The 15,225-nt window shown below is 36.5% G+C and overlaps 1 protein-coding gene across 1 annotated transcript in view; it reads right to left on the minus strand.

Moving 5' to 3' along the window:
• MALRD1 (MAM and LDL receptor class A domain containing 1) overlaps positions 1–15,225 on the minus strand; it is a 736,704-nt gene that overhangs the window by 562,685 nt on the left and 158,794 nt on the right. The window contains exon 19 of the mRNA XM_032880867.1: positions 11,090–11,502. Coding sequence (XP_032736758.1) covers positions 11,090–11,502 — 413 coding nt within the window. The remainder of the gene's footprint in view (positions 1–11,089; positions 11,503–15,225) is intronic.

Genomic DNA, 15,225 nt, shown 5'->3' on the forward strand with positions numbered 1-15,225 from the left:
CATTAACGTATCCAAGCAAAAGCTTGCATCCAGAAAATATAAAAAAGCTCAAAACTCAATAATAAGAAAACAAAAATCCAATCTAAATATTGGGCAAAAGATTTAAACAGACACTTCAAATTATGTCCATTTGGCAAGCAAACACAGGAAATATGTCCAACATAATTAATGCTTAGGGCAATTCAAATTAACACCACAATAAGATACCAGTATATACTTCTAATAACTAACATGAAGAAGACTGATAATAACAAGTACTGGTTAAAATGTGGAGGAACTGGAACTAATATATTCTGCTGATGGGAATAAAAAATGGCTTACTATGAAAAACAGTTTAAGAGTTTCTTAAAATGTTAAACATACTTCTGGCATATGATCCAGCAACTTCACTCCTGGGTATTTACCAAGAAAAATAAAAGCAGATGTTCATATAAACATTTACATGCAAATATTCACAGCAGATTTACTTATAATACTCCAAACTACAAGCGACCCAAATATAGATTAATAATTGATTAAACAGTGTCGCATCCATATAATAAAATACTATTTGGCAATAGATACAAATGAATTACAGATACATTCCATAACATAAAGGAATCTACTAAATGCAATAAATCAGAAAAAAAAGCTCATACTGTACAATTTACTTAAAAGTTTGGAAAATATAAATTAATGTATACTAAGAGAAACCAATTCAGTGTTATTAAGGGATGGGAGTGAAGGCCAGATATAGGTATTACAAGGTGACGTGAGGAATCTTTTAGAGGTGAAGCATATTTATCTATTATCTTGATTGTGGTGATGGTTTCAAAACTTTCAATATGTATAGTTTATTATATGTCAATTAGATCACAAAAAATACCATAATAAAAAATCAGTTAGAAGGATGGTGTAAAGTCTTATATGTAAATGACCAGCTGAGCCTTACTGACCAAGCCACACATAATACCAGTGCTCAATTATTTCAACTGACGTTAACAAGTCAAACACTTCCTATACCTACATGTGCAATCTAGTTCTAGCCCATGCATTTCACTTTAAACAAATAATCCTGAATGGAAAACACACAAACTAAACAGTAAAATGAGAAAAGAACTTTTTTAAAAAAGGGGAGGTAGCTTAAAAGATCTCTTAGACAACATTAAGCAAACATACACATTACAGCGGTCCTAGAAGAGGAAGAGAAAGAAAAAAAGTGTAGAAAACTGATTTGAAGAAATAACTAAAACCTTCCTAACATAGGGAAGGAAATAGATATCCAAGTCAAGAAAGCAGAATTACAAATGAGATGATCTCAAGGGGGTCCATACCAGCACATATAATCATTAAAATGTCAGAGATTATCATACTTAAAGGGTCTATCCAACAAGAAGATCTAACAATTGTAAATATGCCACAAACATGGGAGCAACCAAATATATAAACCAATTGATAACCAAAATAAAGAAAAATACTGATAATATATTAATAGTGGGAGACCTCAATATTCTACTCACAGCAATAGACAGATCATCTAAGCAGAAGATCAATAAAGAAACAAGAGCACTGAATGACACATCGGACCAGATGGACTATGTAGATATATATAGAACATTCCATCCTAAAACAACAGAATACTCATTCTTCTCCAGTGCACATGGAACTTTTTCCAGAATAGACCACATACTGGGTCACAAATCAGGTCTCAACTGACACCAAAAGACTGAGATGATTCCCTGCACATTTTCAGACCATACTGCTTTGAAACTAGAACCCAACCACAAGAAGAAATTTGGAAGGAACTCAAACATTTGGAAGTTAAAGAGCATCCTGCTAAAGAATGATTGGGTCAACCAGGAAATGAAAGAAGAACTTAAACAATTCATGGAAACTAATGAGAATGAAAACACATTGGCCCAAAACCTTTAAGATACTGGAAAGTTGGTCCTAAGAGGGAAATACATAGCCATCCAAGCCTCTCTCCAAAAATTAGAAAAAAATCTCAAATGTACCAGCTAACTTACACCTAAAGGACCTAGAGAAAGAACAGCAAATAAAGCCTAAACCAAGTAGGAGAAGAAAGGTAATAAAGGTCACAACAAAAATCAATGAAACAGAAACCAGAAAAAAAAAGTAGAATAGATCAACAAAGCTAGCAGCTGGTTCTTGAAAGAATTAATAAGATCGATAAAACTCTGGCCAGATTTATCCAAAAGAAAAGTGAAAGAGCCCCAATAAAATCATGACTAAAAGGGGAGACATCACGATTAATACCAAGGAAATAGAAACAACTATTAGAAATTATTACCATCAACTATATGCCAACAAATTAAGCAATCTAGAAGAAATGGATGCATTCCTGGAAATTTATAAACTACCAAGAATAAAATAGGAAGAAATAGACAATCTGAAAAGACCAATAGCCAGTAAGGAAATTGAAGCAGTAATCAAAAATCTCCCAAAAAGCAAGGGTCCAGAACCAGGTTGCTTCCCAGGGGAATTCTACCAAACATTTAAAGAAAAAATAATACCTATTCTACTGAAGCTGTTTCAGAAAATAGAAATAGAAGGAAAACTTCCAAACTCATTCTATGAGGCCAGCATTACCCTGATCCCAAAACCAGACAAACACCCCACCAAAAAGGAGAATTACAAACCAATATCCCTAAGGCACATGGATGCCAAAATACTCAATAAGATCCTAGCCAACAGACTCCAACAGTACATTAAGAGATTATTCACCATGACCAGGTGGGATTTATTCCTGGTATGCAAGGGTAGATCAATTTTTGGAAACCAATCAATGTGATAGAGTCCATTAATAAAAGAAACAAGAACCATATGATCTTCTCAATTGATGCAGAAAAAGCATTTGACAAAACACAGAATCCTTTCCTGATCAAAACTCTTCAAAGTATAGGGATAGAGGGAACATACCTCAACATAAAAACCATCTACAAAAAGTCCAATGGGGAAAAACTGAGAGCTTTTCCCTTAAGGTCAGGAACACAACAGGGATGCCCACCATCACCATTATTGTTCAATATAGTACTAAAAGTCCTAGCGTCAGTAATCAGACAACTAAAAGAAATAAAAGGCACTGGCAAAGAAGTCAAACTCTCTCTCTTCACAGAAGACATGATACTTTATGTGGAAACCCCAAAAGACTCCACCCCCAAATACTAGAACTCATCCAGCAATTCAGCAACATGGCAGGATACAAAATCAATGCACAGAAATCAGTTGCATTTCTATATACTAACAACGTAACTGAAGAAAGAGAAATTAAGGAATTAATTCCAGTTACAATAGCATCAAAACCATAAGATATCTAGGAATAAACCTAACCAAAGAGGTAAAAGATCTATACTCTAGAAACTACAGAACACTTATGAAAGAAATTAAGGAAGACACAGAGATGGAAAAACATTCCATGCTCATGGGTTGGAAGAATAAGCATTGTTAAAATGTCTGTGCTGCCCAGAGCAATCTATACTTTCAATGTAATCCTTATCTAACTACCATGGACATTGTTCACAGAGCTGCAACAAACAATCCTAAAATTTGTATGGAACCAGAAAAGACCCCAAATTGCCAGGGGAATGTTGAAAAAGAAAATTAAAGCTGGGGGCATCATGATGCCTGACTTCAAGCTGTATTACTAAGCTGTTGTCATCAAGACAGTATGGTACTGGCACAAAAACAGACACATAGATCAATGGAACAGAATAAAGACCCCAGAAATGGACCTTCAACTCTACCGTCAACTAATCTTCGACAAAGCAGGAAAGAATATCCACTGGAAAAAAGAAAGATTCTTCAATAAATGGTGCTGGGAAAATTGGACGGCCACATGCTGAAGAATGAAACTGGACCATTCTCTTATACCATACACAAAGATAAACTCGAAATAGATGAAAGACACATAGTAATAAAAATGAAAAAAAAAATACTGATGAAGAATTTCAAAAGCAGCAAGAAGGGAAAAAATCACATAAAAGGGAAATCCCTTAAGGCTGATTTTTTAGCAGAAATTTTGCAAGACAGAATAGAATGGCACGATATATTCAAAATGCTGAAAGAGAAAAACCTGCAACCAAGAATACTCTATACAGCAAGGCTATAGTGCTGAATAGGAGAGAGAAAGAGTTCCCAGACAACCAAAAATGAAAGGAATTTATCACCATAAGCCAGCATTAGAAGAAAGGTTAAAGGGGACTCCTTGACTAGAAAGGAAAGAACATAACCAGGAGTAAGAAAATTAGGAAGCACAAAAGCAGTAAAATTAAGCAAATCTATAAAACAAACCACTCATGGGAGTCACAAAATAAAGGATGTAAAGGGGCACCTGGGTGGCTCATTCAGTTAAACGTCCACCCTTTGGGGCGCCTGGGTGGCTCAGTGGGTTAAAGCCTCTGCCTTCGGCTCAGGTCATGATCCCAGGGTCCTGGGATTGAGCCCCACATCGGGCTCTCTGCTCAGCCAGGAGCCTGCTTCCTCCTCTCTCTCTCTCTCTCTCCCTCTCTCTCTCTGCCTGCTTCTCTGCCTACTTGTGATCTCTGCCTATCAAATAAATAAATAAAAAATCTTTAAAAAAAAAAAAAAAGTCCACCTTGATTTCATCTCCAGTCGTGGTCTCAGGATTCTGAGATCAAGCACCACATCAGGCTCTGCACTCAGCATGGAGCCGGCTTGAGATGCTCGCTCTTCCTCTACCTCTGCCCCTCCATCTTCTCTGTCTCTTAAGAAATAATAAAAATTTTTTAAAAAAAGAATAAAAGGATGTAGAGTATGATAGCATACACCTAAAATGCAGGGAAGGAAGGAATAAAGATATAGTGCTTTTAGAATGGGCCAAACTTAAGTGACCATCAACTTGATACAAACTCTGTATGAATAAGATGTTATATATAAATATAATGATAACCACAAATCAAAGAGTGGCAATAGATACACAAATAATAAAGAGAAAGAAATCCAAGTACATTACTAAAGAAAGCTAGCAAACCCTGAGAGAAAGAGCAAGAGAAGAAAGGAACAGAGAACACAAAACAACCATAAAACAACCCAAAAAAAAATGCAAACAAATACACACCTATAAATGATTACTTCAATATAAATGGACTAAATGTTTCAAACTAAAGACATAGGGTGATGCAATAGATTAAAAAAAAAAAAAAAAAAAAGGCAAAGCCAATCTATATTCTGCCTCCAAGAGACTCCTTTCACACCTAACGAAACATGCTGACTGAAAGTGAAGAAATGGAAGAGTATTTATCATGCAACGGAATTGAAAAGAAAACTGGGGAAGCAATACTTATACCAGAAAAAGCAGACTTTAAAGCAAAGACTGTAACAGGAGACAAAGAAGGGCACTATATCATAATAAAGGGGACAATCCGACAAGAAGATGTAACAATTGTAAATATTTATCCACCCAACATAGGAGCACTTAAATACATAAAGCATAAGAACAAACATAAAGGAAGTAATCAATAGTAATACAGTAATAGTCAGGGACTTTGACAACCAACTTATATCAAGGGACAGATAATCCAAACAGAAAATGAACAAGGAAACACTGGCTTTAAATGACATGTGGACGAGACGGATCTAACAGATATATTCAGAACATATAAACAGCGGAATATACATTCTTTTGAAGTGCACATGGAACATTCTCCAGACAGATCAAACGTTAGGCCACAAAATAAGTATAAACAAATTTAAAAAGACCGAAGTCATACCATGCATTTTTTCTCACCACAATGCTATGAAAATAGAAATCAAGAGCAAGAAAAAAATCTGGAGAATACACTAATACATGTATGTTAACTAACATACATAACAAGAAATCAAAGAAAAAAAATACATGGAGACAAATTTAAGTGAAAATGCAATTGTCCAAAAATCTTTCGGATGCAGCAAAGGCAGTTCTAACATGGAAGTTTATAGCAATCAGGCCTACCTCAAGAAGCAAGAAAAATATCAAATAAACAACCTAAACTTACAAAGAAAGGAGCTAGAAAAAGACGAAAAAAATTCAAAACCAGTAGAAGTAAACAGTAAAGATCAGAGCAGAAATAAATGACATAGAAATAATAAAAATTAAACAAACAGCTCAATGAATTCAGGAGTTGGTTCTTTGAAAAGATCAACAAAACTCACCAACATTTAGCCAGACTCACCAAACAATAAAAAGGGGGGAAGGGGACTCAAAATATGAAAGAGAAAAACAAGTGACATCATAGAAATACAAAGGATTGTAAGTTATAAAAAATTATATGGCAGCAAAATAGACAACACAGAAAACATGGATATAAAATCTCCCAAAACTGACTGAGGAAGAAACATTAAATTTGAACAGCCCAAGTATCAGCAATGAAATTGAATCAATAATCAAAAAACTCCCAACAAACAAAAGTCTAGGACCATATAGCTTCACAGTGGACTTCTACCAAAGGGTTAAATAAGCATTAATACCTATACTTCTCAAACTGTTTCAAAAAATAAAAGAGGAAGGAGTGCTTCCAAATTCATTCTATGAAACCAAACCAGACAAAGCTACAACAAAAAAAGAGAATTACAGGATGGCATTTCTGTGAACACACATGAAAAAAATCCTAAACTATATTAGCAAACCAAATCCAACAGTACATTAAACAAATCATTTGCCACAATTAAGTGGAATTTATTCCTGGAATGTGAGCATGGTTCAATATTTGCACATCAATCAGCATGAATCATCACATCAAAAAGAGAATGGATAAAAAAATCATATGATCATTTTAATAGATGCAGAAAAAGCACTTCACAAATTATAACATCCATTCGTGATAGAAACCCTCAACAAAGTGGTTTCAGAGGGCACATACCTCAACATAATAAAAGACATACATGAAAAACCCACAGCTAACATCATCCTCAATGGGGAAAAACTGAGAGCTTTTCCAAGACAAGAATGTCCCCTCCCAGATTTTTGGTTTTGTTTTGTTTTTTTAAACATTTATTTTTAGAGAGAAAGAACGAGCATGTGGTGCGGAAAGAGAGGCAGCCTGAGAGGGATAGAGAATCCCAAACAGACTCCCAGCTGAGCATGGAGCCTGACACAGGGCTTGATCCCACTACCCTGAGATCATGACCTGAGACAAAATTAAGTCAGACACTTAACCAACTGAGTGCCATCCAGGCACCTCTGTCCCCTCTCAGTTTTATTCAACATGGTACTGGGAATCTTAGCTACAGTAATCAGACAAGAAAAAATTATAGGAATCCATATTGGTAAGTAAGAAGTAAAAACTTCCCTACTTGCAGATGATATGAAAATCCTACTAGAAACAATAAATGAATTCAGTAAAGTTGCAGAAAACAAAATTAATACCCAGAAGTTGGTAGCGCATTTCTATACACTATAGATGAAGTAGCAGAAAGAGAAGTTTAGGAAACAACACTATGTAAAATTGCATCATAAAGGAATAAATACCTAAGAAGTGAAAGTTCCGTACTATGAAAACTATAAAACACCGATTAAAAGGAATTGAGGAGGATATTTAAAAAATGGAAAGACATTCCATCCTTGTGGATTGGAGAAATTTTAATATTAAAATGTCTACATTACTCAAAGTGATCTACAGATTTAATGCAATCCCTATCAAAATGCAAGAGCATTTTTCACAGAACTAGAACAAATAATGCTGGAATCTGTATGGAACCACAAAAGACTCTGAATAGCCAAAGCAATCTTGAGAAATAAGAGCAAAGCTAGAGGTATCACAGTTCCAGAAGTCAAGATATACTACACAAAGCTGTAATCCAAACAGTTTGGGGTACTGGTACAAAAAATAGATGCACAGATCAACAGAATAAAAAAGAGTTCAGAAATAAATACATGATTATATTATCAATTAATCTATGAATAAAGAGGCGAGAATATGCAATGGAGAAAAGACAGTCACTTCAATAAATGGTACTGGGAATACTGTGCAGCTACATAAAAAAGTGAAACCAGACCACTTTTTAACAACACACACCAAGTCAAAATGGATTAAAGACCTAAACATGAGACCTGAAACCATAAAAATCCTAGAAGAGAGAACAGGCGGTAATTTCCCAGACCTCAGCCATAGCACTATTTTTCTTGATATGTCTCCTGAGGCAAAGAAACAAAATCAGAAGTAAACTATTGGGGCTACATCAAGATAAAAAGCTTTTGCACAGCAAAGGCAACCAACAAAACAAAAAGACAACCTACTGAATGGGAGAAGATATTTACAAACGATATATACAATTGGGGGTTAATATCCAAAATATATAAGGAACTTACATAAATCAACACCAAAAAAAAAACCACAAACAATTATAAAATGGGCAAATGACATATACAGACATTTCTCCAAAGACATACTGATGGCCAACAGATACATGAGAAGATGCTTGATGTCACTAATCATCAGGTAGCTGCAAGTTAGAACCACCTGTCAAAATGGCTAAAACCAAAAACACAAGAGATAAAGAAGTTAGAAAGGATGTGGAGAAAAAGGAACCCTCTTACACTGTTGGTGGGAATGCAGACTGGAGCAGCCACTGTGGAAAACAGAATGGAGGATGCTCAAAAATTAAAAGTAGAGATATCATATGACCCCAGTAATTCCAGTTTTGAGTATTTACCCAAAAAACCACAAAGACACTAATTTGAAAAGATATATGCGCCCATATGTTTACTACAGAATTATTTATAATAGTCAAGATATGAAAGAAAACTAAGGGTCCACCAAAAGACAAATGGGTAAGAAAGAAGTGGTACACACACACACACACACACACACACACACACACACACACACTGGAATATTATATTGCCATAAAAAGGATGAGATGTGCTATTTGAGACAACAAGGATTAACCTAGAGGATATTGTGCTAAGTGAAATACATCGGGGAAAAACCATATAATTCCGCTATCTGGAAGTTTTTAAAAAAATGAATAAACAAACAAAAAGCAAAATGAGACCTATAAATACAGACCACTAACTGGTGGTTGCTAGAGGGAAAGAAGGAGGCCTGTTGGACAAAATGGTTAAAGGTGAGTGTCAGTTACGGAATTCTGGTTATTGAACATGTAAGTCATAGTAATGGATGCACAGCATGAGAAACATAGCTAATGATGGTGTAAAAACAGTGTATCAGGACAGGAAGTAGCTACACTTCTGTTGAACATAGCATAATGTATAGTCTTGTTGAATCGCTATGTTATACACCCAAAACTAACGTAACACTGTGTGTCAACTATGCATACATACATAATCCCTGAAAAATCCTTGAATTTTTCTCTGAAATAAACATTTAATGAGCACGTTACCTGCTGAATTGATACTAGGTAGTTTCACCAACAATATCACAGTTGAATAAAATCTTGGTTATTGCCGCTCTTGCAACAACTATGTATACTCATTCAATGAAGGAAAGTATCTGGTTGCTTCAAATGGACCCAATTTTTACACTCTTAAATAATTAATCCACACGGCATGCACAATCTGATTTCACCTTTTCATGCCTAAATGTCATGGAAAAAAACCAAAACCCTAGAAGAACCATTAGATGAAATCAAACAGAGAACTCCATGTATAACCCAAAATGGGTTTCAAACCCCAATTTCTATATTTCAGATTCATAACTAAAGGATTCCTTGGTTAGTTCCATGTTCATCTGAATGTGAAGCAGCTCCCTTGCCAAGATGATTTTTCTCCTGGCAACCAATTCTTGAGTAAATATCACAAGGAGAGTTTATCCACTGAATACTAGTTTGACCCAAATTACAATTCACCTGATTAAATATTAAGAATTAATTTGAAGTGGATGAGCTATTATTAAATAAAAGTCAAAGAACCTTCCTTCAATTTCATTTCTTATGATTACACCCATCTTACCGTTACAGCTGAATTCTCTGCATGCAGCAGATTAGTTATCATGATTTCATCTTATGCCTATTTAGACAAATAACTAATTTCAGTGTGTTTTCTAGTGAGTCATATATGATGTATATTAATGATGGCTCTTAACGGGGGGCCTGGAGCTAAGTTCTTGGCTACAAAGCTGTGAAGACAATTAGAAAGAGGCAGTACTTTAAAATTAGGGTAACAGAGAAATTCAGCCTATATAAAAAAGCAAAAAGCAAAAAAATGTTTAGCCAAGAGAGGTAAGAAGTCTCTCTCCATATATTATATGTAGATCTATTTGTGCAAAGGTGAAAAGAACAAATATTCAACCCTCCTACATGTGACAAGCTATATGATATATAAGAAAGGGAATGAATGAGAATTAATCGGAAACCACAGCTTCCAGTCCAAGTCCCCATTCTGCGGCTCACCATCTCTTTGACCAGATATAAATAACCACCTCCCTGGCGTTTTTTTTTTTTTTATTCCTATCTGTAAAACTGACAAAAAAGGAGCCTAACTTACCCATTTCAGGGAACTGCTGAGGGAATCAAAGAGATAATAGACGGAAAATTCCTTCACCAAACTACAAAAGTCACATAAGCATTGAAACTTGACATTCTAAGTTTTCCTTTTAGGAAAAGGTCCTAGACTCAGAGTAAAGAAGTAAAGACTACTCCACCAGGAGTAAGGAGACCTAGCTAGACTGACCTCTGGCGTGGCCCCAGAGTAGCTGTGTGATTCTCCAACAAAGCATGCACTCTTCTCGAATTTTTGTTACTTACCTACAAAATGTGAAGAAGTCAAATGAAATATTCAAAATAACAGATCTTAGAATCTGAACATTTGGCAGAATACCAGAAATTGTCATAACTCTTTTTCCCTCCAGATTTTTTATTTCAGTAGAAAAATGACCTCAAGTCAGAGGGACCTGCAGCTGTTGCCAATACCATGTGTCCACCTTTAGAAATTTTAATCACACATTATTGGGGGTATTCGAGGAGGAAAACAACTTAACAAGCTTTGGTACACCCTTAATTGAATGATAAATGTATTTCGAAATAACTTTGATCAAATTCCACTTGCTTTTAATTCAAGGTTATAGGAATCTTTCATATTCCTTAGACATTCTGATGCATTTTAAATACACATAATGAAATCCATTATCCATACCTGAAAAGGCTGCCTGCTGGAAACACTGAGGTGTTTCCTTATCCATCTGTTGCCTTGATTCCCAAATATCTGCCACAGCAGCTGTCCTCTTGTGTTACTCCAGACTCGCTGGTAGATGGCCAGCCTGTAAATGTGCTTTCCAAACATGTGGTAATAGAAGCGGAAGGTGCAGCCCTCTGTACTGGTGGCGTTGAGGACAGGGCTGAGTAAAGCAGCTCTGTTTTGGAAAACCTGTGGCTCGGAAGATTCTATGTAGAGATAGTGTCCTTTAGCTGTGCCCAAAGTGTTATCCTTCATGGGCCCGGTATTAAGTGTCGAAGTTGGACCGCGCTTCCTGGTCCAATCAAAGTCATCTTCTGTATCTTGTTCCCAGTTACAAATTCCATTTTCAAAGTTACACTGGAGTTCAGGTACTGAAATTGCATTACATAATAGTGAATGAATGAATGAATGAATGAATGAATGAATGAATAATTTAGGACAAAAATAACTACAATTAAGAAAACTCTTTGATATTTTGCTCCTGACATGGTTAACCATTTTAATTCTTTTAAATGCAACATTAAAGTTTCTAAAAGGTGAATAAATCCTAGATTTATATCACATAATAATATTTTATAGACTGAAGGCAGCATTACTTTATCAACTTCCAAATGCCTTTCATGCCTATCCCTTCATCATTTCTAGCACTGTAACTCCATGCAAATGATCATGACACCACGGCCAACTCAAGGTGCCCAACTCCTGGCTCAGCTGATTTCAACCTCAGCTGAATGTCCCAATCACCAGCGAACATTAAATATCAAAACAAAACAAAAAACACCAAGGCCCAGAATTCATCTCCAGAGATGTTAATTTTTTTTAAAAGATTTATTTGAGAGAGAGAGTGTGTGAGAAGGAGGGGGCTGCAGAGGGAAAGAGACTGTCAAGCAGACTCCCCACTGAGCACGAAATCCAATGCAGGGCTCGATCTCACAACCCTGAGATCATGACCTGAGCCGAAATCAAGAGTTGGACGCTCAACCGACTGAGCCACCGGGCGCCCCCAGAGATGTTGATGTAACCGGTGCAAATCGTGCACCAAATATCAGGATACTTCATCATCTCCCTTTGTGAGTCGAACATGCAGAACTGAGAACAGTCACATTTTAATAGGGCTCAGTCTTCCAGAATCACCTGAAGGATGGTAGAATTGCCACTCCATGGTGAAGCCTCATAGAAGTACTAGCTTGTCAGATATGGGGTAAAGCCCAGGAATCCATATTTTTAACAGGCACCCAACATGATTCTGATGTCAATGTTTTCCAGACCTCATGCTGAAAAACTCCTCCCTCTGGTTCCATCTTGGCCCAGTTCCAAATGTCCCTTGGCCCCAGTGCCAGAATGACCGTCCTTTCACCTTCCATGGCAATTTATCATTTTCCTCCTCTATTCAAATTCCTATAACATATACTCAATCTAAACTTAAATCTAAACTCTTCTTTCAATCTTCACCTTTCCCAAATGAAATTAACTTCCTGTTCGTCCCTAACTATCCTTTCATTTCGCATATAACATCTTCCCCACATGCTTAAACACCTCACGCCTCTCTCCTTCCCTATTTATGCTTCCTGTTGTTGTCTTCTGGGAGGCAGTCTTTTCTTCCCATGGCACTGCAGCTCCTTGGAGCTGGAGCTTTTAAACTTTAAACTCCCCTCAGTCTCTAGAAGAATTGAAAGTACTTATGAAGAATTGACTTGTCCCTTGTCAACTAGACAATCTACCATAATTTCTAGAATATAGGAATGTATTCATTTTGGGGGATGTGAGCATTTTTGTTGACACCCAGGATTTGTGTAGAATAAATGCTAGAGAATGTACATGTAGTGTTATTTGGGCAGAAAGAACAGGATTTAGAATTAACGAGGAGTTCTACCTTTTAGCTTCATTTACATAAGTTGGTATTTTTTTTTAAATAAATGTCAGCTGTCCTTTAACTATTCATCTTAGTAAATGCACTTTGTGCCAAAGGGGAATAAATATTCTGAAACAGTAAATACAGGCATATGTGGATAAATGCAGCCAGGCAAGAACAGATCATCTGTCTCTGCAAACCACAGAACAGGAGCTTAGACCTAATGAAGGGAACCCAGTGAGTAAATGTCAAATGAAAGATGAGCTTTCATTTGATATTTCCTCACTTGTGACTCATCAAGCCCAGCTGTGACGTGAACTGGGGACCTGCGGGGTACTCCCCAGGTGTCAGTCTTTGGTTGTGGAGCAGAAGGAGAATGTCAAACTGCTAAGTTTTTTGACATAAAACTGGCACTCAAGCCAACAGATTTTGATATCGCCTGTCTTCCTATGGACTGTATGTGCAATGTGTATTTCAAAAGGGAATGTGCGCAGCTCCATCTTTAAATAAAAGACCCTGTCTCTAAACATGGGCAACTTTAGGAAACACGACAGCGATTTCTGGATGTCTAAGGGTTCTATTCAAACCAATAATATGTCTATATGGACAGCTGAGAGAGAAACTCACCATCTAATGCCACTCCTATTCTCTTTCATTAATATTTAGTCACAAGAAGATTCTGATATTATATTTGTACTGCCGTAATTCCATTCTAAGTTGGCACTGAGTGGTTTGAAGGATAATTTGCTTATTTTTAGTGACATACCAAATTTTTTTTTTGAGGAGGGGGATTCAGAGAGCTTCAAAAAGATGAAAAAGCTTTCTAAATCTGAACAAATAAATTACCTGGAGGACAAGTAACATTTCTTGTGTTAGCCATTGTCTAAACTATCAACTTTACTTCTATCCACTCAAGTATTAGTTGTGTAATGAGATGCATGGTAATTCTGACTTCAATCCACCTGACTGTATCAAAGACCACATATATGCAGGACTCTCTACAATAATTTATATGGAAATTTCTTAATGCAGTGTTTCCTATGATGTACCAAGCATTTTATGGCTTCCCTCTGATTTATAATCAGCCTCTCAATGTAATAAGCATATAGCTTGAATTTTAGGAATTGTTGCTATTTCCGGACAAGGGAAGATGCAAACTCTTTTTCTGAATGATTTTTGTAATTGAAAAAAAAAAAAAAACCAGCTATGAGCTTATGATTCATTTTCAGGAGCAAGTGCAGTGGGCACTATCTGGATCTAGGTTCATAAAACTGTAGAACACGTTATCATCAGATACCATAAGCTTTCTGGTAATTTAAACCAGAAACTCAAGACTTATCTTTGACAGCCTATCTATCAGCTTATCTATCTCTGCTCCCTGTAGCCAAAACATCATCAAATGTTCCTTCCAAATATTTCCCCAAATAGCAATCCCTCCATCTCCATCACTCTGGCTGGGATGCCGACCCCTCCTCATGGACTACCGCAACGGCCTACTGATGGGTCTTCTGAATCCACTCTCCTCCAACCCACTCATCACACTGTATCCACAGTGACATGCTTTAATATGCCAATTTTTTATATTACCTTCCTTATTAAAAACCTTCAGATGAAGAAAAACCTCCCTAATATGGACAATGAAGATCTGCAAATCTGGCCTCCCCCACATTCCTGTCCTTATGCTGCACCCTCCATCCCCTTCACATCCTCCCTCCAGCCACACTGGCTGGCCTCCACCCGCCATGCAGTCACTTATCAGGGCTTTTGCACAGACACTCTGTCTTCTTACTTTTCAGATCTCAGCTAAGCTGTTACCTCTAGGAAGTTCAATACCATTATCATAAAAAGTCACAGCTCCCCTCTCTGTATCTCCCATCAAAGCTGCCAGTTTGTATTTATTTTTTAAATATTTGAATAACATCCATCTCCTCGATTAGACCGTAAGCTCCCTGAGATCTTAGACTCAGTAGTTGTGTTCAGCATTGTATCTCTAGTAACTAGTTCCTCAGTCACCATAACAAATATTGGTAGCTCAACTAATTCAACACTCATCACAGTCATTAACTTTGGAACAATGCTTCATGTCTTTGCCTCAACTGGCTAAAAAAAAACTGAACTAATCAAGATCCCCACTATCAAAATAAGAAGGACCCAAAAAAAAAAAAAAATAATAATAATAATAAAGTACTTACCACAGTCATCCTTTGTATCTTTGCCTTAACTGGCTAGAAAACATTGAACT

Source organism: Lontra canadensis, unplaced genomic scaffold, assembly GCF_010015895.1.
Source record: "Lontra canadensis isolate GAN:19392208 unplaced genomic scaffold, GSC_riverotter_1.0 scaffold72, whole genome shotgun sequence".
Classification (NCBI taxonomy): Eukaryota; Metazoa; Chordata; class Mammalia; order Carnivora; family Mustelidae; genus Lontra; species Lontra canadensis.